Below are 26820 nucleotides of genomic sequence, written 5' to 3'. Positions count from 1 at the left end.
TTTTGCTTTCTGGTGAAATCATGACCTTCAAATTTACTGCATCACCGCTGGCAAATCACAAACTTCCAAATGAATATTCTTCTGCAAGTGATTACTGCAGCATGATTTCACAAAGTTTGCTTGAATTTTAGCCCAGATGCATGTAGGTCTCCATAATGCTTTCTTGCCAGGTGTCCACGGGGGATGTTTCTTCTTCCTGAGTCTGACGGACATCCTCAGAAGTAACTTGCACATTAGCACTAATGCTGTTATCAGTTTTCATGATCTGCATGGCCTGGAAGCATTGAGAAACAGATAATGATGCTTGAGATTGAGGCTGAATCTGACCTTTTAGTAACCTATGAAAAGACAGAGGGCAAATAAATCCCTTCAGAAAGCAATTTTCTAACACTTTCCCGAAATCTGCCAAAGGTAACTACTCTCTTAGACTATTCATAATCTGCAGTTTCAGGCTCAGAAAGTTGTTCTCCTTTGCCAGAACATATCTTTTGCCCACTGTCAGTAGAAACTTCTCTCTGCTATTTCCTTCTTGTTTTTTTCTAGATTGTATTCATGAATATCATGTTTTGAAATAACTTGTTGGGGCATGGAGTATTTGTTCAAGCTAATTAGCTACTCTATCTTTGATATGCGCTTTGGCATAATTTGAGCCAATGTACCATTTTCCTCTCAGGAAGTATTCTCTTCTGCTTCCAGGCATACTGACTTTCTCTTCAGTATGAGCTGTTGTTTGCAGTAGCACAAATACTTCTGCTTAAACAGATGTGTAAAAGTATCGATGTGAAACTCAGGATTGGGTTATCACTATTACGCAGTAATGAATGTGTCAGAATGAGACTCATTCCTGGAACCATTATGTGCAAAGGGGTTGGAAATTGGATAAGTTGGAGCACAATCAGGTAAACACTATGTCTAGCCACACTCTAACTGGATATGAGAAGGCTAATTCTGTCCTTTGTATGCTTTCTTTGATAGAAATGTAAGAATTGTTCAGGCAAGCTATGGGAATTATGGAAATCCCCTTGCTTGTCCTTAAGAACGAATTAGATGTTTATTATGAGAAAAACAAGTGTATTGGAAAGTGTATTTGATTCTTCACTGAGAGGGAGATGGGCTGAATGTTTTCCCAAAACTCTGCTCCAAATGCAGAGGTTGAAGGCTGTGCATTCAAATTCCTCCTGTGCACCCTGCCTTTGGCTAGCCTGAATATCAACCTGAGCCATCTCCTCCTCTCCCTGTTCCCTCCTGGTGTGCTACTTTCCCTGGAAATCTGAGTACATTGCCCAGGAGGCCAGAGCAGTGCAGCTGCCATGGAAGCTCATCTGCTCTGTAGTCAAGGCACACCTTGTGTCTTTTCATTTCCTGACTCTAATGGGGATTTCAGCAAAAAACGTATTAACAGCCATGACTTAACTTCAAACATGCCCTTTCCTTATTGCAGGCTGATGTGTATGTGGCAAGCTATAAAGTCATGCATAACATTTATGGTAGTGAAATAGCACTGATATGTTCTACAAGATTTTGATTTGCTTGGGGAACCAATTCTGTGACTCATCAGCATTTTATGTAAATAGAATGATTTGTTTTCTCCCACAGACAATAAAAATCAGAATGCACTTAATGTTCAGGATGAACTATTCATATGCAAAAAAAAAAAAAAAAAAAAAAAGAAAAGAAATCTACAAATTTGTTTTTCCTAAGGAACATCGTTAAACATGACAAACAATGAGAAGATGCAAGACAGTGGTCTCATGACTATTGCTTTCTGCTAGTGCCAGATTTGGTTAACAGCTACACAGGACAAGCTATAACAGTAATTCGGTATTTGAGGGCTGTGTCTAATTACCGCATATGAGTGATGAGCATCATCACTGTGTTGGCAATGCATGTGACATCAAAGGAAATGAGCTATTACATCAGGTGGTCTGCCTAAGCACCATTTAAGTGCAGGTCTCTTTTACTGATACTTTTTTCTCTTTTAGTAGCTATTCTTAAAAATAGATTGCTTCAGTTGACATCTTCTTTCTCAAAACTCTCCTTTCAGCAGAATGTTTTGTTTCATTGTGATAAATTCAGAGATTCACATTGCCTGACATACTGAATAAATATGAATGTAAAGTTACAATCCATTTGAAGTATGTCCTTGCTCAAGGTAAGGGCATCTTTAGAGAAATTATATACTGATATTCCCCCGTTAAAACTAGAGCGGGCAAATTTCTGGTGTTGGCAGCACATTGTGCCAAGTAGCTGGATGGTGTGATGGACTTCTCTGCTTTAATTCCTGTTGTCCATTTCTCAGCTTATTGTGATTACAGAGTCACCATGTTGCAGAGAGGTCTCAAATCCATGCACAAGTATCTGAGCATGTGAAAGTAGTATCACTAGGTCAGAAAAATTGACTGTCTCTGTACTATATGTGTAAAGGGTTCCTTATGGATTTTAGTGTTGTTTTCTTTCTATTCAGCTCCTAAGTATAGTTCAGGACTGCAGTGTTAATTTTGTTATTAATGAATAATAAATTCCTTCACTAAAATAGGGAGCATTTACTTGTACATGTTGAAAACTCTCACAAATCTATCAGTATTTACACCCAGATACACAGCTGTGAGCAAATATAAAGGCTACAAATTCAAGCAGGAAGCTAGGAAATAGTGGAACTACTTGTCTGGACAACAGTCCAGTCTGGTTCATGTATTCATATGCATTTTGATGTAGGGCTTAAAGGTGAGTTCATATATACATATATGTGTTTTCTCATGGGAAATGGCCAAAGGGAGGAAAATGGGCAGGAGCTAACTCGCATCAAGTGCAAGATGACAATAAAATGGGGATCACACGGAATTCCTGTAATAACCTTTATCTTTATTGCATGGATGGGATGAAAGGTCAAGATCTGTTCAAATAGTATCTTCCCGTGACAGACTTAGTGTTCGCTCCATGCTTTATATACATAATGGGTCCTTGGAGACCGCAAGGAAAGCAAACAGGCCTCATCAATTTCTCTAATGATCCCTCTGAAAGAAACTTTTTTTTTCAGTTTATATTTTTAGCTCGCTTTAACAACACCTCTATTACCGGACTGTCAGGGACCTCATGCCTAGAATTTATGTTGGCTTTCATAAAGAAAAATTAGATGCTATCTCAAGGACAGGCTCTACTTTTAATGTCATTAAAACTAAATGAGTTATTGTTGATATTCACTGAGGAACAGCAAATAGAATTAGGTGGAGAAATATCTTAGTGATAAGAAGATGCAGTCACTTAAACTGTCGACTGTGGAGAAGTGATAATTTATAAGCCATGCTTTTTTAAAATGTGTGTGTAACCTGTACTTTATGCTGTGGTGGCTGTTTCTATTAATCCTGGGGAAGGGATGGAGGTTATGGAGAAGTGTGGATTTTAGTTATAATGCTCTGCATATCTCCAGATGCTGGGCTGGGCTGTTCAACCAGGAGGAACTGGAGCTTCAGGGTGCCCTCAGCTCCTCAAAATGCTGCTGTGCAGGAAGTGAGACACAAAAATCTGGGAAATGGCTTTTTGGTATGGCTAGGTTGGTATGGTTTATGTTTGTATGGTTTAGGTGGCTAGCACCACCCCAAAATATGTAAATCTGTGGTATAGTTTGGTAAGTAGGTACATATAGGGGTCACTCAATTTTGTTTCATAAATTGAAAACTCATTAGTTGTTAACTTGGAAACTGGAGTGAAGCCAAATATGGGCCATGGTTTAAGGGCCCAAGGCATCTAGCAAACAAACCAAGATACATAATTTCTTGGTAGGCATGAAATGGTTGTGTGTTTCATTTTGTCTGCCGTATAGAGACTGAGGGAGTTTTTTAAAAAGATCAAAAGCAGATATATTTATACAAAATGTCTTAATGCGTCAATATTTCTATAAGGTGTTGCAGTGAACTTTTAGAAGCGAAAGAAGAAATGTTTTTTAAAAAAATGCTATTAAGCTGTGATGTTAAAAGGCTGAAAGATAGAAAATGTTGCTGTAAACCTTATTAGACCCCCTAATGTGTGTGCAGGAGGATGGGCTTTAATTACCAGATCACAAACTATTTTTTGCACAGCAATCCCCCACTCCTTTCAGCAGAGAAGCTGGATGGTCTTTAATTAATGAGCAAACATTCGATATTTTTTCTGCTCAATATGTGGCCTTAAGTTTTATTCACTGTATGCTCTTCTAGCCTGGCCCTGAAACATAATTACTAGTTTCTTGATGTAAAATGATGGAGTACACTTTACAAGGAAGTCTTTCACAAATATTTGTTTATTTTCATGCCATTTGTGGGGGATGATGGGTTATTATGATTTTTCAGACAGTGAATTGTGTCATCAAGAAAAAGCATATGGGAATTGGGAAGCTCAGTTTAAGACAAATAAATCAGTTTTTCATCATTTTCTGTATGAAGAAAAAAATGCAATTGCCTACAGTGAGCTGTACTAACTTGAGAGGCTAATGACCACAGAATTTTAAATACATGTTTTTTTTGCTCATTCAGGCGTATACACTGAACTACTCTCTTCAAAATGCTAGATAGCCACATTTGAACTGTTGTGAATAAAAAATATCAGCCCTGGTGGTATTGAGAGGCAACCAGCAAAATAACATGTCTTTTCTGTTCCCTGGAAGGGGTACTTGTTTTGTATTTTAATATTATTAGGTGATATACAAAAATGTTCTTGGAATGTGGGACTTTTGCCAGTGAGAGTTGCAACAAGGAAGTCTTTCCCCACGTAACTTACAGCACAGTAGTAATGGCCTGGGAGACAAGAGAAGTGGCTCTGTGAGAACGCTGAATACTTCCATCTCTAGGTAACGGGGTTAATGTTTAAAGCAAGAGAATGGAGGCATCAGTATGCAATGAAGTGAGCCAGTTACCTATCCCCAACGGCACAACTGGAAAAAAGCTGTTTGAGACAGTCCTTCTGTTTCGACCTAACTGCCTATGTAGCATTTGTGAATAAGGAATAATGAGGACTTGAACCTGAAATTCTCAAAGTGCACTTGAATGGCCTAAAGTAGCGGTTATTCTGACTTAATCTCCTTCTGGACTGTAGGAATTCTTGCAATGAATTAGCATTTTCTCAGGAATTGTGAACAATGTGTACTATTTTAGAACAAAGCTCTCCATGGCCTTTTATCTATAGTTTGTCTCTATAAAATTAGTATCTCATAATGGGTTGTTATTTCTGTCCCTATGGTACAGTGTATTCTTCCAGGCCTTAGGAATTAAAACATCATTTTTCTGATTTCTCTCCTCTTTCTCCTTCACTGCTTACGCCACAGGTTTTGCATACAATTAGGGTGATCTACGTTTACTGAGGAAGTTCAATTAACACTAGAATTTGCTAGAAATGTCTTCTATCACTGACTGAAGACAGACTCCTGCAGAAAAAAATAAATTGATGTGTAACAGAGAGGAGAGCAATCCCTAGTAAATTTCATTGCATTGACTGCAGAGTCTATGAAGGGGAACGTGGTCCAGAGTTTGTTCTTGGTGTTGCATTCCTAGGTTTTGGGGACTGCTGGCGTGTCATAGTGGTCAGGCTGCAGTGCTAGATGGGGCTGCCTGAGAAGACGTTACCGCTGGTGTCAGTAGGATTTCTCTCATTAATAGCCGTGTTATGGAAAAGTTTGATCATGTCTTGGGAGAAGCTTTGCCCAACCCACATGTGAGCTTTGGAGCAGTTCCTTCGCCCTGGGAAGTACCAGCAGCCAAAGCTGCGTGGGCAGCATCGTTTCAGCTCCGCAGCGATGGCATTAGACCTCACTGACTGTCCTGATGTGTTTTTCTCTCCACAGAGCCTTCCCCTGAAGCAGAGTTTCCTAGCGGAAACTTGAAATATTTATTCTTTTCTGCTCTGCTTAATTCCTCCGGCTCCTAATGTGACAGTAAATAACATAATCTTGCGGCAGCATCATGGGAGCATTGATGCTGATTCACTTCAGTTATAGCTGAGTGACTCCCCCTAAAGTCTCCTCCATAAAAAGATTATGCGACAAACAGGTCCTAAAAGTAAAGATTTTCTTTACCAATTAAAAAAAAAAAAAAAAGACAAACTACTTTTGGCAAAATCAAAACCTAAACAGTTCATTAACTTCTGATTACCAGCTCTTTATATGTCTTAAAGTTTATCAACTGTGCAACTTTTCTGCCTATACTTTTTTCCAGTGTTTAGCTGTTGCTGATGAATTTATATACCTTAAGTGTTTTGTGCATTTAATTATGGAATGTTTGTACAATTCTTACCATTTTTTAGTGATCTCAAGTTTCTTGACAGCTATACTTACCAAGAATTTCTTGTTAGAGTGTGGATGTTATTCTCGTGAGAGAGAGATTATATTTTTATATTGTTATTACCTTATACCATATTTACAGTAGTGTATATAAAGAGGTCTCAGCTGAGATCAGAGCTGTGCTTTGCCATGCACCACAAACATCCATCAAGAGAGATGGTTTCTGCCTAAAAGAAGTTGCAAGTAGGTAACCAAGACTGTCAAGGTATTATTACCCATTTTTGACAAGTGAGGAGCTGAGAACCAGGCACTGTCTGGATTTAGTTATGAAAAAAAATACTGTTTTGCTCATTTGGGTTCTGGTGTTCCATGTTGGAACAGGGCCCTGGTTATAGAGCAATACCATAAGAAATTTATGGTTTATGCATTTAGGTTTCTCTGCCATGGAAGGAAGGGAAGATGACTAAGCACTCAGGTTTCTGCGACAAGGTCAAGGGATTCATGTGCACCACATCTCATTCACAAGGTGCTTGGCAAATAAGTGCACTTCAGAAGCCACCGGAAAGACTGAGCTGCCTATTTTGGCTAAACTTCAGATCTGTGAATTTTTCTCATAGCATTTAACCTGCTAAATGCCTGTAATGACCAGTTCTGAAATATTTCAGTCATGCTGTGTATTGCATCTTAACTGTCAAGTGCTAAAATCAATCGTATATAGAATCTATTATAAAATGTCTTTTCTCACTCTCGGTTGAGATCATTTCTCTCTTTTAAAATTTTATTTTAGGAATAAAAAGGAGAGAATAAATGCAAATGTTATTTGATAGAAATAAAAAAAAAAATGTTATTCCTCCTTCTTTCCATATGTTCGTCAGTTGGTAGTTCTGTGCTTGTGGGGGTAGATGAAGCCACGCAGCTGAATGCTACGTCAGCAAACACTGAAGATTCTTCACTTTGGTATTAAAATCACTTGAACTTGGCTACAGGTGCAATAACCAAGCATGTAGTTTTGTCACCTTCATTTGGAAGGACACTGTGTAGGAATGCTGAATTAGCCCTTTTCCCGTGCTACCAGCGATGAGCTGGGGTGGAGTGATTACAGTGTCAGAATGAGTAGTAGTTTGGTGGCATTTGAGAGAATTTCTCTGGGCACCTCATGAGTGGGTACAGCAGAGGTTGGGCTGTTAGGGCACATCATTTGTGGGAGGAACCTCTGAGTTCCAAACTCTGTTTATTGCTATATCTCATGCATGTTTTCATATTCACTGCTGCGCTATTATGCAGACTTGGCAAGGCATTATGGACAAAACAGTTATTTTGAGATGCACTGAGCACTCAAACATGAGACATTGAGAATCTAGTTTTCAAAATGTGGATACTGGGATAATAAATGGGGAATTTGTGGAACAAGCACCTAGCAATCTCAGAAATTTTGATTATATGTTGTAGCCTGAAAGAAGCCCTCTACTTTAATTAGTACTCAATTTAGATGTCTGGAAATGTCATATTAATATAATAAGTTAGCTATAATTTCTCATAGATTATTTCAAAAAGGATAAGACAAAATGGGGAAGATAGGCAAATATGAAAAAGTCTTACGAGGTGCCTGCCCTTCTGTATATGGTAAAGCTTAAGGAATAGAGTTTGTGCTTGCCATTCATCTCATCTGTCTATCTGGATGTGCTTTAAGTCGTCCAATTCACTACAGTATTGAAAGTCAATCTTAGCTGAAAGTTATGCTGCTTTTCTAAAACTAGAATCTGAAACCATCTTTTTTAGCTGCTATGTGAATTATTAGTTTTAACAGAAAGCTACTTAACTATACTACCTTTTCTTAGATTTTATGCTACCTTATCTCTCAAGTCCAACAGAACCATAATGACTGTGACTGAAGAAATATGACTCTGAATTATGAGTAGAAAGTCCATGAATCTGTGAGTGAAGCCAATTTTTAGTTTGCTTTCTTTATATGTATACAAAACTCATTGAGAAACATGATCACAATGTACAGCATCTTCCATCTGCAGCAGTGCTAAACCAAACTTCATGTGTGAATTAAAATACCTCCTGGGAAATGAGAAGAATTTCAGTGATGAAACTATGTATTGCTGAGAACCACTGTAATGATATTCTTTAATCACATTCTGGCAAGGTGATATTATATACATATTCACCAGTTCTAACATGGAACGTTGTCATCCAGCATAAGCTTTGTGAGATGAGATGGTGTTGTGTACTCATAGGAGCGAGTTGGCCACTACTTACTATTGAGCAGAGGCCCTGGCTCCCTCTCCTCCTTGCTTTGCAGATTTGTGTGGGTTGCAGCAGCTTCTGGCAGTGAACAGGCTGCAGGCCAGTGACTGACAGGGACTTTCATGAGGGGTTGAGTGGGCAACAGGGAGGCAACATGATGGAAACAAGTTGAAAGCACAGTAAATATCCTTTGGCAAGACTACTTATGTATCTATTACAAGCAAATGTGAGGTGGTTTCCAGCAACCTGTGTGAGGAACACAACTGTAGTGCTGAAAGTTGTATCACATTCTTGTTCTCAAGAATGTGATAGTGGTAGAGCTGAACAGCAATAGAGCGCCTCATGGGCAAGTTTTTCAGTAACCTAAAATATCATTGTGAATAACCAAGAGGTTGGATTTTTACTTCTCAGGCTTTCACAGCTAGTTATTTTTGGAGTTTAGCACCGCTTCCCCCCCCACCCCAATAACTGAAACTTGGAAAATCTTTATATTCCTCTTCTGAGAATCAGCATTGGTAACTTAATTTGTTTCATGGTGGTCATGTCCCTGACTCTATTAGATCCATCCTGTTATAAGCAAGCAGTTAGAAGGCTGTCTATGAAGCTCAGATCATGGGGGAAACAGCAGATCCTTTACAAGGCTATCCTGCCTTTCTTACTGAGCAGAATTCAGTGCAGTTGGTCATGCAAGTGGTGGTTGTTCTTCCAGGAGCTCTTGAAATGGATGAGACTGCTGTTCTCCCTATGTATCCAGGCAATGCAGCAAACCATAGCGAGGTATTCAAAAGATAGTTCCAATAGTCTCAAAAGGACAATAAGGTCATAGTTGTGAGTTGACTATAGGGGGGCAGGTTCTGACAGCACTTTTTAAAAAACAGATAGGTATTAGGGTATTTCTGGCTGGAAGTGGTTATAATATCCACTATCTGATTAAGGTTTTATGTTAATGTTCATGCTATGAATATGTTCTTCTGCTTTAAAATCAAAGAACGTCAATATCGATTTCTGGTATTGTGTTACTTCAAATCCCAAGGTGTTGGTGGCTCTCTAGGCTGCACACAGAGGATGTATCTACCCTGAACACATTAATATGTATTTCAGTATTCACCTTCTGGTTTCAGCAGCTCTGTGAACTGCAAAATTCCTATAATTATTTGAAACTACCCTCGTTGGTACCTTCAGCTAAAATAGGTTGTACATGTTGTTCAGAAAGCTATTGCTGCTAATGATGCACTAAGTGTCAGGCAAGCGTAAACAGCAAATACAGAATTCCCAGAAGCAGAGACTAAAGAAGTTTTTTTTTCTTTTCCCTAAACAGTTGCTATTACTGTAGCCCTTTATTCAAAGTTGATTGAAATTTACTGGCACCTCCATGGGGATGCTTGTATATACAGGGATACACTGCGTGTTAGGTGTTGCTGGATGTTACCAAGATCTTTTCAGCTCCCAGAAGGCTTGGTTTTGAAATCTAAATCCCTGTTCTTCCCTGATAAGGAAGCATTTAGAGATATATTCTGATTTTTATTTAAATAACTAGGTTGTGATTTGGGAGAAAAAAAGAATTGATTTTTACACCCCACGATGTACTTCCGTCATGACCTTGGGCAAGCCTCTCTGTGGTTCAGTGACCCATGAGGATGCAGGATAGGGACTGTCTGCAGACAAGGACAAGGTTTGCCTTGTCCGTGTGGACTAGAAATGTTTCCTGTGGATGGATTCTCCCTTGAAATTCCTGACAGAAGCCAGTTTGGCTTTAGGCTGGGATTTCTATATCCTAGCAAAAAAACCTATTGCTATGGTGTCATGTGATCTGGAATAAATAATAGAACAGCGAGGATCTTGGTATTCTTTTTCCAAAGTCTTTTTTTTTTTTTAAAAATATTTTTACTTCTTGTTTGTTTTCTCTATCCAATATTTAAAACTAACAAGCACAAGCAAATGCAGGAAAAACTCGAAAGGCAAAAAATCAAACAAATGAAAAAACCTTCCAGTTTATTATAATTCAATTAAATACATTCTTCCCATGGTGCATTGAGGAAAGACATTATTACAGACACAAATCATTTGTAGTGTTGTATTATTAACTGCTTCTGGGACCAGATGATTTTTCTTTCAGATCAGAGGAAGGAAGGAGAGATAATATATAATGTCAATTATCCTAATTGTTAAGGGTTCTTCAACCCTAGCACTTACATAAGTCCCCAGAACAGGGATGCAAGGATGTGCAGATTTGCTTTTGCTGCTGCAGACCGCGCTCTTTTGGGGTGGGTACCAAACAGACAGGAATTTGCAGATTCAAAATGTCATTTCGTTTTACCAAAGAAGCAGGGAGCACTCCAGGAAGCAGAGGGCAGTGCTGACAGCATGACATGTCAAAGGTTGCTCCCACAAAAGCAAGTGCAAGCATTTGAGCATTTGAGCGTTTTTCAGGATTCAGCTGATAGCACAGATTGAGGAATCTTAATAAGATGACTTTGCTAGGGCAGAGAACACTCTGCAGGTTTTACTTGAAAGTCAGTTTGCTGATTCAAATATTTTGTAGATTTCATTAAATGGCTTTATAAAATTGTTACAGCAGGAAAATGTGTTTATTTTTATTTTTTTTAAAGGCAAGGGACAGGATTAGGTGATTCAAAGCTGTCTGGAATTGTCGGATTCAGACAGGAGGAAGAGGTGTGTATGTTCTACAGGCACTGTAGCTGCTGCTGTATTGTAGTATATGCTATATCTGCAGCATTCAGTAATGCCTTTTTCAAGATTGGAAATGATGTGTTGTATCGGAGAATTAAGCAATGGGAAATTAGTTGTTTAGTACCTAACCTATGAATTCAGAAGCTACCTTTCCCCAAGTATTCTTTCGGAATTATTCACGCTAGTTGTTTAAATGCTTTAGACTTCAGGGTTTCTAAAGCCTTGGTAAGAGTTTAAAATGTTCTATCTCCCTTGTTATAGCTGTGCATGTGTCTCCCAGAGTATTAAAAAAAGACTACCTTTATTGAATTGGATGGTGGAAAGTTAGAAATATCTCACATCAGTCTGATAGCAAAAATGAAGATTTTACTTAGGTCAAAATAATTCTATCCCAACTTATTTTTATCTCTCAATTGAAGTGGCTGTATGAAAACTAATAGAGCACCAACGTAACATGCTGTAGCCCCTTTCAGCTTCTTGAACTGGCACAGAGGACACTTTGCTTACAAAAAAGCTGCAACAGTCTGTGCTATTATGGTCTGTGTTGTAGAAATGAAGAGAACAGAATATCAGAATGAAAATATAAATGAACATAATAAGTGAACATACCAGTTAGAAGACTCTCATTGTATTGTCTATTTTCTTTGACTGCTTCATCTCTGAAACTTTATGCATATTATAAGTATTTTCCTTAGGTGTAATGGGATTTAATTCATAAATCATCCTTTATTTCCTTTTCTAAGTAAAATCTGGGGGTGCTACGGATATCAACAGGAAGTGAAGATGAACCAGGAAAGCTGAATCTATAAATTGCTTGGAAGATGGGGGAGAAGTCTTCAAAAATGGTGTACATGATTATTTTATAGAAGAGGAAAAAGGGAAAAATAAGTGCTGAGAAGCCCCTTGGATAGGACGGTTGGTTACATACAAAGAAGAGTTTTGGAAGTGTGCCTCTAACAGATGATTTAGTTTGATTATTTTTTTTTTCCATGCATGATAAAATTTGGTTTTAGATTAGATAAAACATGGTTTTAGAATAGTTAGGCAGCAGTTAAATGCGAAATAAGAAAAAAAAAAAAAAAGTAACCCTTCAGAAATGTACTTTCTAATCAGAAATTAAAGCTTTAGCTTAGAATTCAATATGCATGTGTGTTTGCATGTAATAGATATAGGGTATATATGTATTTCTATACATTTAGAAATCTCCCGGTATACACATCCCTATATATATATATGTTATATTTAATAACAAAGGGTTGCTCAACAGAAGGTTGGCTTTTTGAATGTGTTCAGCAAAACTGAAACAACCTATTTCTGGGCGGGGGAATTACTTGAAGTAAACATCTGGTTCATTTGATTGAAGGTGATTAATCAGGTTTATTGCTGTTTTTTTTTTTCCTTCTCCTTTCTTTTTTCTTCTTGTTTTCCAGGTTCTGCTTAGAATTTTGGATAAGCCTGGCAGGAAATCAGGATTTTTTGCAACATTTCCAGTGGGTCTTCACTAGACCCCCTAGTGAAGTGGAGATCATAGAAACATAGACTCATAGACTCATAGAATGCTTAGGGTTGGAAAGGGACCTCTAGAGATCATCTAGTCCAACCCCCCTGCACACGCAGGGTCACCTAGAGCACGTGGCACAGGACTGCGTCCAAGCAGGTTTTGAAGATCTCCAGAGAAGGAGACTCCACAAGCTCTCTGGGCAGCCTGTTCCAGTGCTCTGTCACCCTCACTGTTAAGAAATTTTTCCTTAAGTTCCAGTGGAACTTTTGGTGCTTCAGTTTGTGGCCATTACGTCTAGTTCTGTCAGTGGCCACCACTGGAAAGAGACCAGCACCATCCTCTGCATTCCTTCCTTTGATGATGATAGTTCTGTCAAAATTCAAGAAAAGGAATACTAAAAGCTAACTGACATTACTGTGTCTCCTTTAAAGAAAGAATTCATTATCAAAACCTAGTTTTTCTATTTCTCCAGGAGGTCAGCAGTGTGCGTCTCCCTGTTTTTTTAAGGCCAGCTATGAGAGTAGTTTAACAAAGTTCGCAGGACTCCTATGAGAGCAATTAAGACTTAATAATGAGATTTCTAGAGCACAGACCAGGTTAGTCTGGACCAAATAGAGTTTATAACATTTGGCTTGGGGAATTTATAGTCCTTCTAGATCAGTTTCATTTTATTTTCTTGGCACAGCAGAGCTCATGAGTAGGTTTTTCCTTGATCTGTGATCTCTTTTACCTTGTCTATTTATGGGTATACAAAAAACAAACCTTAAAAAGAAAAATCTTTTAAAACTAATCAAACCAAAAGACTTGTTGTTAAGAGCCCTTATGAAAATAATTAAGTAATATTTTTCTGCTCAATTCCTTACTACTTTCATTCTTCTGAATAAATCCCTGGCTGAAATACTTACCTGAAATAACGAACATATTCAGGGAAATTAGGACATCATCAAGAGATGCTGTTTTGTTCATTTGTTCAGCAGAGTGACGTACTCATATAGCTCCAATACTATATAAGCATGATAATGATTTCCTATGAAATTTCCTATGAAACTTCGCCAGCTCCAAATAAGAAATTTTCTTAATTTATTTTACTGAGGGAAAAGCAGTAGATATACTCAGCTTTTAAGCATGTCAGTAAAGTCTCTGAAACACCGAGTAATTATGGATCTCTCTATAGGGATCTGACAGCTTACATGTTGATTTTGCTTTTTGATGGGTGTGTGAGGATCTCTCTTTTTAGGTTTGCTTAAGAGATGGCAAAAATTGGTGGTAGATTTGATGTTTAATATAGACAAATCTGAATAATGGACTAGAGAAGACCATGTCTGGTAGTTGCAAGCAAAACAAATGCTGCCAGGGCCATGAGCTGTCTGAAAACGAATCTATTAAACATGAGTGTCCGTTCCTTGACCTCCTCTTATGTCTGCTGCTCAGATCTGCCCTTTTACAATACTTGGGGCATCATTTCCTTAGGTTAAAGCATCTGATCTGTTCAATCTCTTCTTGTTCCAGAGGTGTTTTACACCATGGATCTTGCTGCTGTTGGCTTGTTTGTTGTTGTTTCTCCACAATTTTACTCTGTCTTTAGTGACATAGTGGCATATTCATACTTTCTGTTTTTTATTTGCTCTCTTCCTTAATAATCTCTTTGTGGTTTTGGCTGTTTTTTGAGTCCAGAACTGATGTTTGCATGCAGCATTTTATGGTGGTTTTGAGCTCTCTGAATGACAAGCTGTTAGAGAGCCTATTTTTGAGTGTGTGTAGTTAAGATGATGATCTTCTGTGTGCTGTCATACTTGACAATGTTTGTCACTGTATTAAATTCCTAGAGAGCTTAGGGTAATCAAGGGTTGTAGATTATAACTTGCTGTCCCTTTTTGGGTCTAACCTCTCTTTAAAGCACAGCACCTCTCTGTCCTCCTTATGTCATTTGTACCTGGGAAGTGTGGGGCCTCCTCCAGAGTATTTTGTTTGCACTAAGCTCCTGGTGTATCTGCTAGGCTGCATCTTCAAATAAATCAGGCTTTTACCCAGGTTAGTTCAGACTTTTAGCATTAGCACAAATGCTTTTTACTTAAGCCTAGAAATCCATATTTACATGCTATGCTTAATTGAGAATTAACAACTTTGAGACATGTTTGCCTGTCTTCTGTTTGAATTGTGTCCATTTCTGCCCTGCTGTGTAATTGAGAATAAGGAAATTTTATGAGGTCATTCCTCAATAAGTCATGCAAGCATCAAGATAAATTATCTGTGAGTCTGCAGAATCACTGCATATTGTCTTAGGCATAATACATCAATTTAGTGGTCCTATAAACAACTGTTGTCTTAATACTATATTTTCTCAGGATGGATACCCATTGATTTCAAGTGTTCATGAATGCTGCAATGCTGAAGCCTGAGGAGTTCAGCTGTGCTTAAGACCATAGTATTGATGAGGATGCATTTGAGGGCACAACCGTATCATTTACTGTTAGCACTTAAATTTGTGTTTTTCAACAACCCTCTCCTCCTCAGCAGATGTTCTTTGCTAAAGACTGAACAATGAGCATAACTGCAGCACAGCTTTTCTTTATTATGCAGACCTCACAGTATGCAGAAGTATTGAAAAGAAATCCCATAATTGGTAAATTTTACTCTCTGTGGGTTGCATTATTAAAAAAACCTTATTTCTCCCCATGTTAGATGCTTTCCAAAGTGTATCTACATAAACTCTCAGAAAAACTCTTAAGACCCATGTCATCATCTTAATATTTTCAGAGAAATATTAAGTATTTCTATTTCTTGTTCTAAAGGTAACCTATTTCATGGATCCACCTCATGGGCTCTTTCTCTCACCTAGAATCAGATTAAGAAGAAATGAGTTCTCTGTCCTAGACTTCACTCTTCAGGAGGAGGGCTTGTAATAGAGCTATTGATTCCCCCCCCCCCCCCCCCCCCCCCACACACACACACACACATATGCATGTTCTCTTTTGCTGTATTTAAATGGAAAGTATTGGCATCTGTGGAGAGGCTCCTAAGTTTTCTGCTTTTAACTATTTGCCTAGCTATGACTTAGAGGAAAAACTGTATGGAAGTGAAAGGGCAAAGTAAAGCTTTTAAGAAGTATGTTTAAGTGCTCTAGAAAATAAAACTATCCAATTAATATATACATATTGGAATTATTGAGGTAGTTTTTTAAAGTAACTTTTTTATTGACTTATGTCATGGCTCTGGTAAGTTCTCTTTAAAAGTATCCATTAAGGTAAATGTAGGGTTGTGGGTGCATAAAGAGAGGGCATAATTTTCTTAATACTGTTGCTTTTCTAAAGCTGTGTGGGAGTCTCCTGAGTGTGATGCCATGGTGTGCAAGGTCTAGGAACCTCCCATGCTTCGTACTTTGCTGCTCCTTACAGACATGGAGCTGTTCAGGAGAAGACGACAGCCAATTGAAAAGCTGGCAGTTCTTTCTGTGAAAAGCAGCATCTCTTGCCAAGATTTTGGCAGATGCAAGGCCTAAGCATCTCTAAAATGATGTTTCCTGATAATGGGACAGGAATACAGCTGCAATTGTCTTAAGGACAGTCCAGCCAGGTCTGCATATTTACAGATAACTCTGTTCAGTGTTGCACAATTTTCCAAACCACACACAGAATATTTTTTAGCATGACTGGCACAGGAAGTAAGAAGCGCAATTGAAATATTGCTCCAACATGCATTTGGAAGAGGTTAGTGTACATATTCCCACAGAGGTGCTGCAAAAGCTCATCTTACTGTATTTCAAAAGGAAGGGAAGCAATATCTTTAAGTTGCCCCAGCATCCTGCAGAATGATTTGTTGTGGTTGAATGAAAGACTGATGCAGAAGTAGAATGGTGAGACCCAAATGTAGGATGCTGCAAATATTACAGTAATGGTTTTGTAGGAGGAAGCTATGCCAATTAGATCTAACTATCTTGTGGTAAGAAGAGCAGTCTATATAACTTGCCGTGCCGGAACTAAAGCTGATGGATGCCAGCCTGGTTCCACTGCCGTGAAAGGTACTTTAATGATTTGTACCAATTTAGGATGTAACTTGCAGTTGTATCTGAACACAGCAGAATTCACACATTATTTAGGCTTGGTAAAAATCGGGACAAATACATATGCAAAAATATGTATCTTTTACTAAATTGTAAACAGTTTGTAACCCAAAGCATGATAAATCTTGCTGCCCTTCTTTATTATTAGCAACCATTTATTTATGTAGTTTTGTGATAATATTATTCAAGAGAGAATATCTTGAAAAAGATGAACAACACAGAGATCAGTCTACATTGCCCTTTAGAGATATTAAAGGTTGCTATCTTGATTGGAATGTGAACTTTCTCTTATTTAAATCAACAGAAAACCAGGGGCAATAGTATAGTTAAAGAAATGTGTGTTCATCTGCATTATAAAGCAGTGGAGAAAATTAAGCCTACATATTTATCCTTTTCCACAGGTTATTATTTTACTGATCCAAATGAAAATGCCATCAAACTATATAGGAGAAAATAATATTATATAATGAGGCACAATATTCATTTGAGGTCACTGTTGCATGGAATAACTAATACCTCTCTGGTGTCATCTTGCTGGATCTGTCTGGCAAATTATAACCAGAGAGATATCTAGTGTACAGGACTAGCTATTAAAACTCACTTTGATAAAACTAAATACAGGGACAGTTTCCAGAGTTCCCCAACATTGCTATACATAAACACATTCGCTGCATTGTTAATCCTACTAATTTAATATGAAGCATGAAAGTCTCCATGAGATTTATGCAAAAGAACAGTTGAAATCTATAATAAATATTGGTAGTGGAAAGAGCAGTTTCAGTCTATTGACTAAGGTTAATCTAGTCAAGGTACTGGAGAAATATTTATCCTTTGCTGTGATACCGCTCAGAATACTATCTTATATATAGGATTGCTTTTAAGGTAATGTGCAGGAGGCTGAGCAGAAACAGGAATTAGCTGCTGACTTTTAGCCTAGACTTGTAATTTATGGTTTTAATTTTGCTGCTACTTGCTCCCATTATTATTAATTTATGTAGTAGTGATAACAAGAATAACAGCAATAACAGCAGTAATATTTTATACAATCCTTCACCTGCTAGCGCTCCAAAGGCTGAGCTGATTTTAATGGCTGAAGATGAGGATCAATTCTGAACCATTGAAAGGCAACTGCATGTGAGATGAAATATTGCATTTGCTTGCAAACAGTGGCTCTGTAGGGTAAGGAAAACGGACTTGATTGCTAGAAAGACAGGTAGACAGCTGCAAGTTGGCTAAAACACTTGGCCTAGATCTGTATGAATGAACTGGAAACATTTCAGTAGGCCAAAGCTGTTTCCTAGTCTTGAGGCTGTGGCATAACTAAGATACTAGCCATTTGGTAAATGGCTTTTTCTTTTCTTTTATTTTTATTTTTTTTTTCCCCTCTCCTAAAAGAGGTGGTCATGTCGATCAGGAATGGCCTCTGGCATAAATGCTACCTCAAACCTTTCCAGGAACGTTTGGAAGACTCTTGAAACAGCTTGACACCAACCAAAACCATGCCGTATGAAAGAGGAGGATGGATGTTAACCTATTCCAGTCTCTATTTACTAAGATAGGTTACAAGGGCCTTTTCCTGAGGAAGTGTCTATGTTTCATCTATTCTGGTGATTTCGGTATTTCGCTGTTTTTCCTGGCTAACTCTTGTTTGCAAAATATTTTACCATTGGAATTCAAATGATCCTCTATTCTGTATCCAAATTGCTGCTTAGAGTGATTTGATAAGAAGAGACAGCTCAGCTACCACCGATTACAGACAGTAATTATGAAGAATAAATAAATTCAAAAACCCTATGCTGTGATCATCTAAGGATTAGATGTTCTCATTGGCATTTTGCTTTAGTAAGGTGTCTCTACTCTGTTCCTAAAGTAATAAAATTTACAACACTTTGGAAGAGGAAAGGATATTTGAGGGTACAGTGGAGACTGGTAGAAGGCACTCCACTTTTATACTTGGTTCCAATTTTTTTGTCACTGGAATCACTGGAGATTGCACTTCCTCAGACTGAGACCTCTCTGCAGTTGATAAAACTGTTTGGTGAATAAGTTTATTTAACCTTTTATTTTAAACTTATTCTAGTATCAAAATAAGGTAACTAATTCAAAATATTTGAAAATCAGGCTGCCTGATCCAGCAGAAAATTTCAACTTTTTGCTGTTAGTTGTTTAACAGAATGGAAAAAGACACCCAAGTTGGTAGAGCAGAAAGCAGAATAGAGGGGGAAAAAACAGAATTAAAGCATTTTTTTAATATTTGGTTTACTGTTTTTGATCTAAATGGAAATGTCTCATCTTGAAAATAGTCAAGAAGCTTCATGGTTTTAATGGCATCAGCATCAAACTGATTTTTAACTAATAGGGACCTGTCTAAGCTAAAAATTGTGTGAATTTTCCTCATCTTTAAAGATGAAACGCTTCTCTTTGCAGAATATTTTGCCATTATGAAACCTGCATTTTCTACTTGAAAAATCTGCGAGTAGATCTGATAACAAGGATAACAAGCAATGTCCTTAATATAAATGTGTTTTTTGTTGGGCAATCATCTATTTAAGGCTAATGATATTGTTTAACAGCATTTGTTCTTGTGTTTAGAAAGCAACTAACCAGAGAGAAGGTTACATACTCAGTGTAATGGGGCAGATCAGAGGCAAATAACCTGCCCACTTGAGCAAATTATACAAGTAAGTGATGAGGTAGTCCAGTGTGTAACATACATTACTGTGTTGCCTCTCCCCAGGTCTACTCTGCAATCTGTCTATGTGCAGGAGTAGGTACTGCATTTGGTTTAAGTATTGCAGTCATTCATTTTAATTCTTAATGTACTAGGAAACTAAATGGCCTTTTTGTAGAATACCAATGTGTTTTTTTTCTTTGGTGGTGATGTGTGTGGTGGCTTTTTTTTTTTTTTTTTTTTTCTCCCTGTTCAAGTTGGGAGAAGTAGGGAGGAATAATGAAGAGGGTACCAGGGCCTTAGTAGGACGTGGTCCTACCATGAACCTCACACTGTCACGAGGTGCTGTTAACCCAGCTCCCAAATAAGGTGAAGGTTTTAGTTTTAGTAGCTTCCAGGCTGGATGCAGGGAGATTAACCTAACAGCAAAGCCATTTTAATACTTTTCAGAACAAAATATTAACACTATCATACGTTGGGCTTTTTCAATTACCTAAATTAAAGCAAAGCAGCATTATTCACTGTCAGCATACACAGTATGTTATAAAAGGTGAAATCCAGAAAGAATATTGAAACTATGAAGATTTTTTTTCTTCACATTTTTGCAGGAAAGATATCTCTATGTATGCTGTTAAATTTGAAGACTTGGAAAGGGTGAAATAGGGAGTTTCCAGTTCTGTTTAATCTGACAGTTGCCTTTATTTTGCAGCAGAAACTAAACATATCTTGATCAAAAGTCGTATTAGCTTCTGCAAACCTGTCCAGACCCAGGGTATCGCTAGGGGACACTAATGCAATGCAGCTGTTGCATGAAAATACTGTAGCATCTCAAAATCAGAGGCTGCCAAGGTTCCCAACAGTACGTTCATGACTGCTGTGCCCTCCTTGTCATGGTACCATTCAGCCTTTTTCTATACATATGTACAGAGGTAAGAGAACCTTACCATAACTTGGTTTCAGTCACTGATTTCTCCAGTTCTGGAAGCAGGTGTTTAATACCCAAACTCGGTTTAACTCCACTGAATTATATCCTGGTTTATATAAACTTCAGCTGAACTGAATTCTGTTGCTTGACAGCTATCCCTGGCTCGTAGCTTACCTGAAACTAGAAAATCTGAAAAGATGGGCCAAATTTTCTCCTTGTTAATTTAGATTGTGTTGCTGTGGGAAATTGATGTTTACCTCAAATGTGCACCCAAATATTTGAGGAGATCCTGGGAGGTGTGTGTTCTATGCACCAGTGCTAGTGCCTAATCCGTGATCTTTCTCATCTTAGTAAGAGAGTTTAAAAGGGAGAATAACATTATTTCACTCGGTTGCAGTTTTGGGGTTTATGACGGTCTTTGCTGCCATTGGTTCCTTCATTAGGCTGCTGGGTAGCTTGAATTGAATGTGCTGCTGTCCTTGATTCTTTGGGCACTAGAGGACACATAATGTGGTGCCATTGCTGAGGTTTGGAGGTGGATAGTATTTCTGCACTTGTATTTCCTTCAGTGAAGGTTGAAATGTTGTAAATTGCAAACATCTGTGCTCTATGCCTCCTGCACATTCATAATCTTTTTTTCTTCTTTTTCCTTTCCTCTTGGCTCAGTCCGTCAGCGTGACTTTGGCAGAAATGTGAGCATTGAATACATGCTAAAATATCCCCCCCAGAAGGTAGTTAACCTCAGGTCTGCATGCTCATCATTCAGGGCTGATTGTGCCTATGCTGCTCCTTGCATACACACTTTAAACTCATCCCATTACCTGCCTAATAAAGTGGGAGAGTGAAATGTGTTCAACAGAGTCATTATGGGAATGAGCTCTGCTGCTCGGTAAATAAGTTGCCGTTTGCTGTCCGCAGTGTGCGTGCAGGGGGAGACAGAGGTGAACTTCGGAATAAGATGCTAACTTTGGGATGGATTAAGCTTTGGTGATCAGATACTTTCCTTGCGCCAAATTTCGACTTGTCTCTCTAAACTTGTCTAAACCCTATGGTGGTCTGCCCAAAGGGCAACATAAGGTTTAACAAACTGGATCTTTGGCTGATATGATCTGGCATGGATCTGAATTAATATATACCAGGGGGAAAAAAAACATCTTTGTGGGGTTGCTAAACAACCGTTATGTTTCACTTCAATTATTTGACATGTTTCTAAATTGCCCTTAAACAGCTTTTGGGATCCTTCTGTACAGAAGGGTTATGCAAACAGGTCACGCATTTAATTGCTGTTTTAGACTGTTTTTTTCCTGAGGGAGCTATGTACCCAGATCCCAGGTATTACCAGTAGTTTAGAGTTTTGAATACCTTTTGAAAATTTTATTTCATATTTGTTGTTGTTAATGCAATGCTAAACTGGAATTCTGCGTGGTTTTTTTTGTTTTGTTTTGTTTTTTCTAGTTTCTCATAACCCATGCAACAGATGGGCTGAATGTTGGGAAAAGTGTGGTATGTGCTTGCCTTGTTTCTACTCTTCCCAAAGAGTAAAACTTGCAGCCACTGTTAAAGATGCTGCAGTGGGCTGGTTGGAACCTCGTGCTGAGTACATACAGCTGCGTTTTCTCCTTGTGAAAGTGGAAGCGGCTTTTGCAGAGGTCTGCTGAGTTCGAGAGGGAACCTATCCTTTGGGGATAAGAAAAAACTCCTAAAATATTTTTGTGGTGCCACATCCTGTGTCACAGCTGGGCATGACCCAGCCAGACATCTTGACTTAGACTTGCATGCGGAAAACTGGCCATCTTACAGGCATTAACTACAGCTAAAAGGCTACATTTTTGCATTTGCAAATCTGACAGCTCTAATGTATTGGCTCTAATGGAGCTTTTTAATTTATAAGCCTCATATAATACCAGGAACAAAATATCCCATTGTAAAACATTAGTCTGCTCTGTTTGCAGAATTCCTAAAAACAGAACAAACCCCCCAAGCTTTTCAGTGTTATTCCTCCCACCAGAGTAACTGTGCTGTGTGGGAAATGGCATGTGCTGCTTTGTTTTCTTTGCTAGTTTGTCGTTTTGTTCCTGTGAATTAATCCCCATCCACAAGAAGTTATAATAGAGGCCATTTCTCAAGAGGAAGCATTTCTGCCATTCCCCCTGATAAGTTTACTGTTAATCAATATTTGAACCTCTAGAGCTAAGAAATTTGGTACTGCATCCTTGTTTCATCATCTTTAATGGACAGATTATTTCTGTGTCAGCTGTGGATCAAAGTTTTCAAGTGACCATCTGTGGCAATTGGTGTTATTCAATCAATGGTCTACTGCCCACAGGTGGTCCGTAAACCATCAGAAGGTGATCTGTGCAGCAGTGGGAATTGAAAGCAAAAATCACAGCAATCCTACAGGCATACACAGTGCTCCCCTGCAGTCAACAAGCAGTGATGTGTGTGCTGCAGGCAAAGTCATCTTGTAGGCACGGATCTACAGGTAGGGTATAGGCTGTGGATTTTATTCCTAAAAGTTTCAGTTCCTTCTTGAGAAGCTTGGCTGTAAAAGAAGCGTTGGATTTATGAGGGGTTTATTTTTACCAACATGATTGTTTCTCTATGGGAAGGACGTTGATGTGGTGATATGTTGAGTTTGGAGTTGGATGATTTGGAGTCTCGATTCCACTAGTTCTGGCTCTTCTCTGAGGTGATAGGATGGAAATTTTGTAGCAGGGATGCTGCAGAGTGGCACCTGGATCTGCTCCCAAGCAGTAGGGTATGGTTGTTTCTGTTTTACTTGGCAAAAGCAGAAAAACTTCTATGCCTGCACAGGTAGTCCCTGCAGTGTGCTGCCCATGCCATGTGCTTGGAGGCAGGGGGGTGTCTCCAGGGGGCTGAGCAGCGGCAGCATTCCCATGTGCTGCGCCGGGGTGCGTGATTTGCTCAAGCTTGGTATAAATGTCTTTGTGCATTTACCCTGTGAAGACATTGCCCTTTGAGCAAGATCCCAAGACTGTCTGCAGCAGCAGTTAGGGATCCTCTTGAGCAGTCTCTAAAGTTTCACAGAGCCCACAAGGGCATGTGGACGGCTGTGTGTGCCTCTCTCCCACCTGCTTCCCAGCAGAAACCCATAGGCTGTCCAGAATATGGCTGTATTCACAAATCACCACGTTCCCATCGCTTGGTGATTGCAAAGATATCATTTCTTTGGGTGCTGTCTTCCATGTGCTCTTTTTTTTTTTTCCAGCATGTTTCCTTTTCTTGCATAAAATGACTGCTCTGTGGCCTGTGATGCAATATGCAGTATTGACAGCCCTGTATATTAAAGGATAATAGGGAAAAAAAAACATGGAGCCTGAACCGTCCTTCATATCATTATATTATGGTGTATATTGTCTTTTGTCTCTTAATTTTCACCTTTTATTTGTATTCTAGTCATTGTATTCTCAGTCCTTCTTCACAACTGGAAACTTTTTTTTCCCTTCTTTCCCCTCCTCCCTCCCTTTTTTTCCCCTTGTGAAAACCAATATCATTGGGCATAATCACAGGACTCTAGAAGATGGGCCTTGAATCTAAAAATTTCCCTTCATTTTCTTTTTCTATGCAGGAGTCTCTTAATAAAAATGTGAGGGATGCCACAGCTCTGAGACTTGCTCTCTGCTAACAGTTTCGTTACTGAGCAGGAGTTCATTTCATTTAGAGTATGAGGGAAATACTCTGAAGTTCTCTCAGCTGGAATTTGAATTCAAATCCCACCTGTAAAGCATGATGAGTGAACCTAGGACATCTTGAAGTACTGCTTGTGGCACACTCCTCAAAACATATCCCATGGGCAAGGCTGTTGAGCTGCTGTCTTTGGTTCTCTTTGAAATAAGATGAGCAAGTGCAGAAGCTTTTAATTACATAATATAGCTGAATTTGAGAGAGGCAAGTCAACCATCAGGAAATCCTTGTAGAAGAAATGATCTGTATAAAAAGTCCAGAACAAGAGTGATGCAGAAGAAGGATAAGTTTGGGAACAATTTGGTTCCTGTGGTCTGTGGGTATCAGCAGTGGAAAAACCCTTGCAAAGCAGTGTTTTAGGAACCTAGGTAAGTGCTGTCTTTTGTGCTCATGGCTCATGGTTGAGAGAATAAAGCTTATTGAGTATGAAGGAATTTTTCCATTTTAATGCTTTTAAGGTGAAATGGATAATATTTAGAAATGCTTTTAAGTTTTGTAACAAAAAAATATTTTCCTGGTCTAATAAATGACATTGATTATTGATGTTTAAGGATACTTTTTATTGAATATGCATCTATTGCAATGGTAGCATACTGGGTTAGCAAAATGAGAACACACTGACCTTGAAGCTCTACACAGTTTTTATCATTTTGAAAAAGTTTACCAGTATTTGAGTAAAATTTCAAACAGCTGTTAATTATTCTTTTTTTTTTTTTTGGTAGGGATAAACTTCCCAGTCTTTTTACCTTAGTCTTTTGCAATCCAAAATGAATTTCAGATCTACTTTATTAGGCTTATTTGTGCTTGCAGTTGCATTCTGTAATTGAATGGTGCCAGCATTTGAATTGCAGAAACGTATAAATCACTTGATACAATTTTATATTTGGAATAAGAAAGACTGCTTTTACAAATATGGCCTTTCCATAAGATTTTTTTTTTGTCAGTTCTATCTTTAGTTTTCATTTTCACAAAACTGCTAGCTTCAAATTTAAATCCCTGCTGAGTTACTGAAATGTTTTGAAGATGACAGGGAGGTTATGATATTTCTAGCCTAATTTTACAGACTCAGGATATAAGATGAATTGGGAAAAGCTTCAGGTAGCATCACGGATGGTGGATGTTACTCTTTGTTAGGCTTCATCTTTGAAATCCTGCAGTCATTCTTCATTCGTTAGAGAACTCCCTTTTGTTGAGTGGTAATTCAGAGTTGGGCCATTAATTTTGTCTCGCAATTGCAGGCAATTAATCAAATAGGCAAAAAAAAAAAAAAATTAAACTATTACTGTTTGCCAATCTTGGTTGCATGTACCATCCAAGTGCTGACTCTTCTACATAATGATTAAAATGTTCTGCTCCTCTCTTGCAGAGCTCTCTGGAGGGAGGGGTGTGTATGTATGTGTGTGTATATATTTATGCGTGTGTGTGTATATATTATATGCATATATATATATATATATATATAGACACACACACTTTCTACTTTGTATTCCCAAGCCTTTAGCAATCTGAGTGCACCAAAGCCCTGACAGAGCTCAGCCCTCACCTTACTGGATGCTAAGGGCCAGTATAAGTAGCTTTAAATAGTTTGTGAGGGAAAAAGTCGGGCAGAAGTGCGACCACTGATGTCCGCTGGTCCGAGCCCAGGGCTCAGCATCTCACGCAGCCTCTCTGCCCTTGCAGGTGTTCCCGGGCAACAGCAATGCCGACGGCGTGGTGCACCACAAGCTGCACTCACTGAAAGGCCGCTTCGTGCGCTTCGTCCCGCTCAAGTGGAGCCTCAGCGGGCGCGCAGGACTCCGAGTCGAGGTCTTCGGCTGCTCCTATAGTAAGTGGCCAAGTCTTAACCTGCATTTTGCTTTATTTAAAAAAAAAAAAAAAAAAGTTTTGGTGGTGGTGCCGTTAGTATGGAGGCATGCAAGGCAGTAGATGTAAACATGAAATATATAGCCATATTTCCTTTTCACTTGCTGGGTTTGTGTACCCCTGGGTACACACTGGGTTGCGCTGGTCTGTCTGGCTCAGCTGGTGAAGTGTTGAGGCTTATTTTGCCAGCAAGGCAGTTGCAGTGAGCCCTCCTCCCATCTCCCTCCCAGCACACCCCCGTGCAGAAACTCAAGTTAGCTTTGATTTTTGCTTAGTACTTTATTTAGAAATTGTACACTTTTGATGTAGTTTAGTAATTAATAGCTTATTTTTGATTTTAACTAATTGTTAACCAACTAATTGTTAAATGAAGTGCTGCAGATTGTTTAGCCAGTGTTTATATTCTGGTGAATGGCTTTAAAGCTCTGGAGAGCAGAGAGCTCATCTGCTGCTGCTTGTCTGCTGCTTTAATTGTTCTCGCCTTGGGTGTTTTATTCATCTCTTGCCTTCCTAACACACAGTGAAGAGCCTTTGAGGTGGCGTTTGCAACTGTGTCACAGGGGTCTTGGAGGGGCCTATAAACACGGTCACCTCAGGGCAATTTGGCCACACGTTGTCTTACTATGTCACTGCAGATGCATGACTACAGAAGCATATAGATGTAAAGAAAAAGGAGTGTTGCTCTCATGCACAAAATGAAAGCAAGCTCCTAAATGAGGAAACACTAATGCAGTATCTTTTTTCTCAAATGTTGGTGGATTTATTTCTGAACTGCTCAAAATTGGTTTTGTAGTGCTCAGAGACTCTGATGGAGATGGGTGACACTTTACTGGGGCGAGTTCCTGGGATTAACAGCCTTTGACCGGTAAATTCAGTCTGGTATGGCATGGGCCACCAGCATGGG

The 26820-nt window shown here is 38.8% G+C and overlaps 1 protein-coding gene across 1 annotated transcript in view; it reads left to right on the top strand.

The window, feature by feature from the left end:
- Positions 1–26820, top strand: part of CNTNAP5 (contactin associated protein family member 5) — a 248404-nt gene that overhangs the window by 90087 nt on the left and 131497 nt on the right. Inside the window, exon 4 of the mRNA XM_088519572.1 lies at positions 25734–25878. Within this exon, the coding sequence (XP_088375698.1) occupies positions 25734–25878 (145 nt within the window). The remainder of the gene's footprint in view (positions 1–25733; positions 25879–26820) is intronic.

The sequence above is a fragment of the Tinamus guttatus genome, unplaced genomic scaffold, assembly GCF_059628265.1.
Source record: "Tinamus guttatus ecotype Peru unplaced genomic scaffold, ASM5962826v1 Tinamus_guttatus_pri_ptg000060l, whole genome shotgun sequence".
In the NCBI taxonomy this organism is placed as follows: Eukaryota; Metazoa; Chordata; class Aves; order Tinamiformes; family Tinamidae; genus Tinamus; species Tinamus guttatus.
The sequence above is the reverse complement of the archived record's forward strand: the minus strand, read 5'-3'. Positions and strand labels throughout refer to the sequence as shown.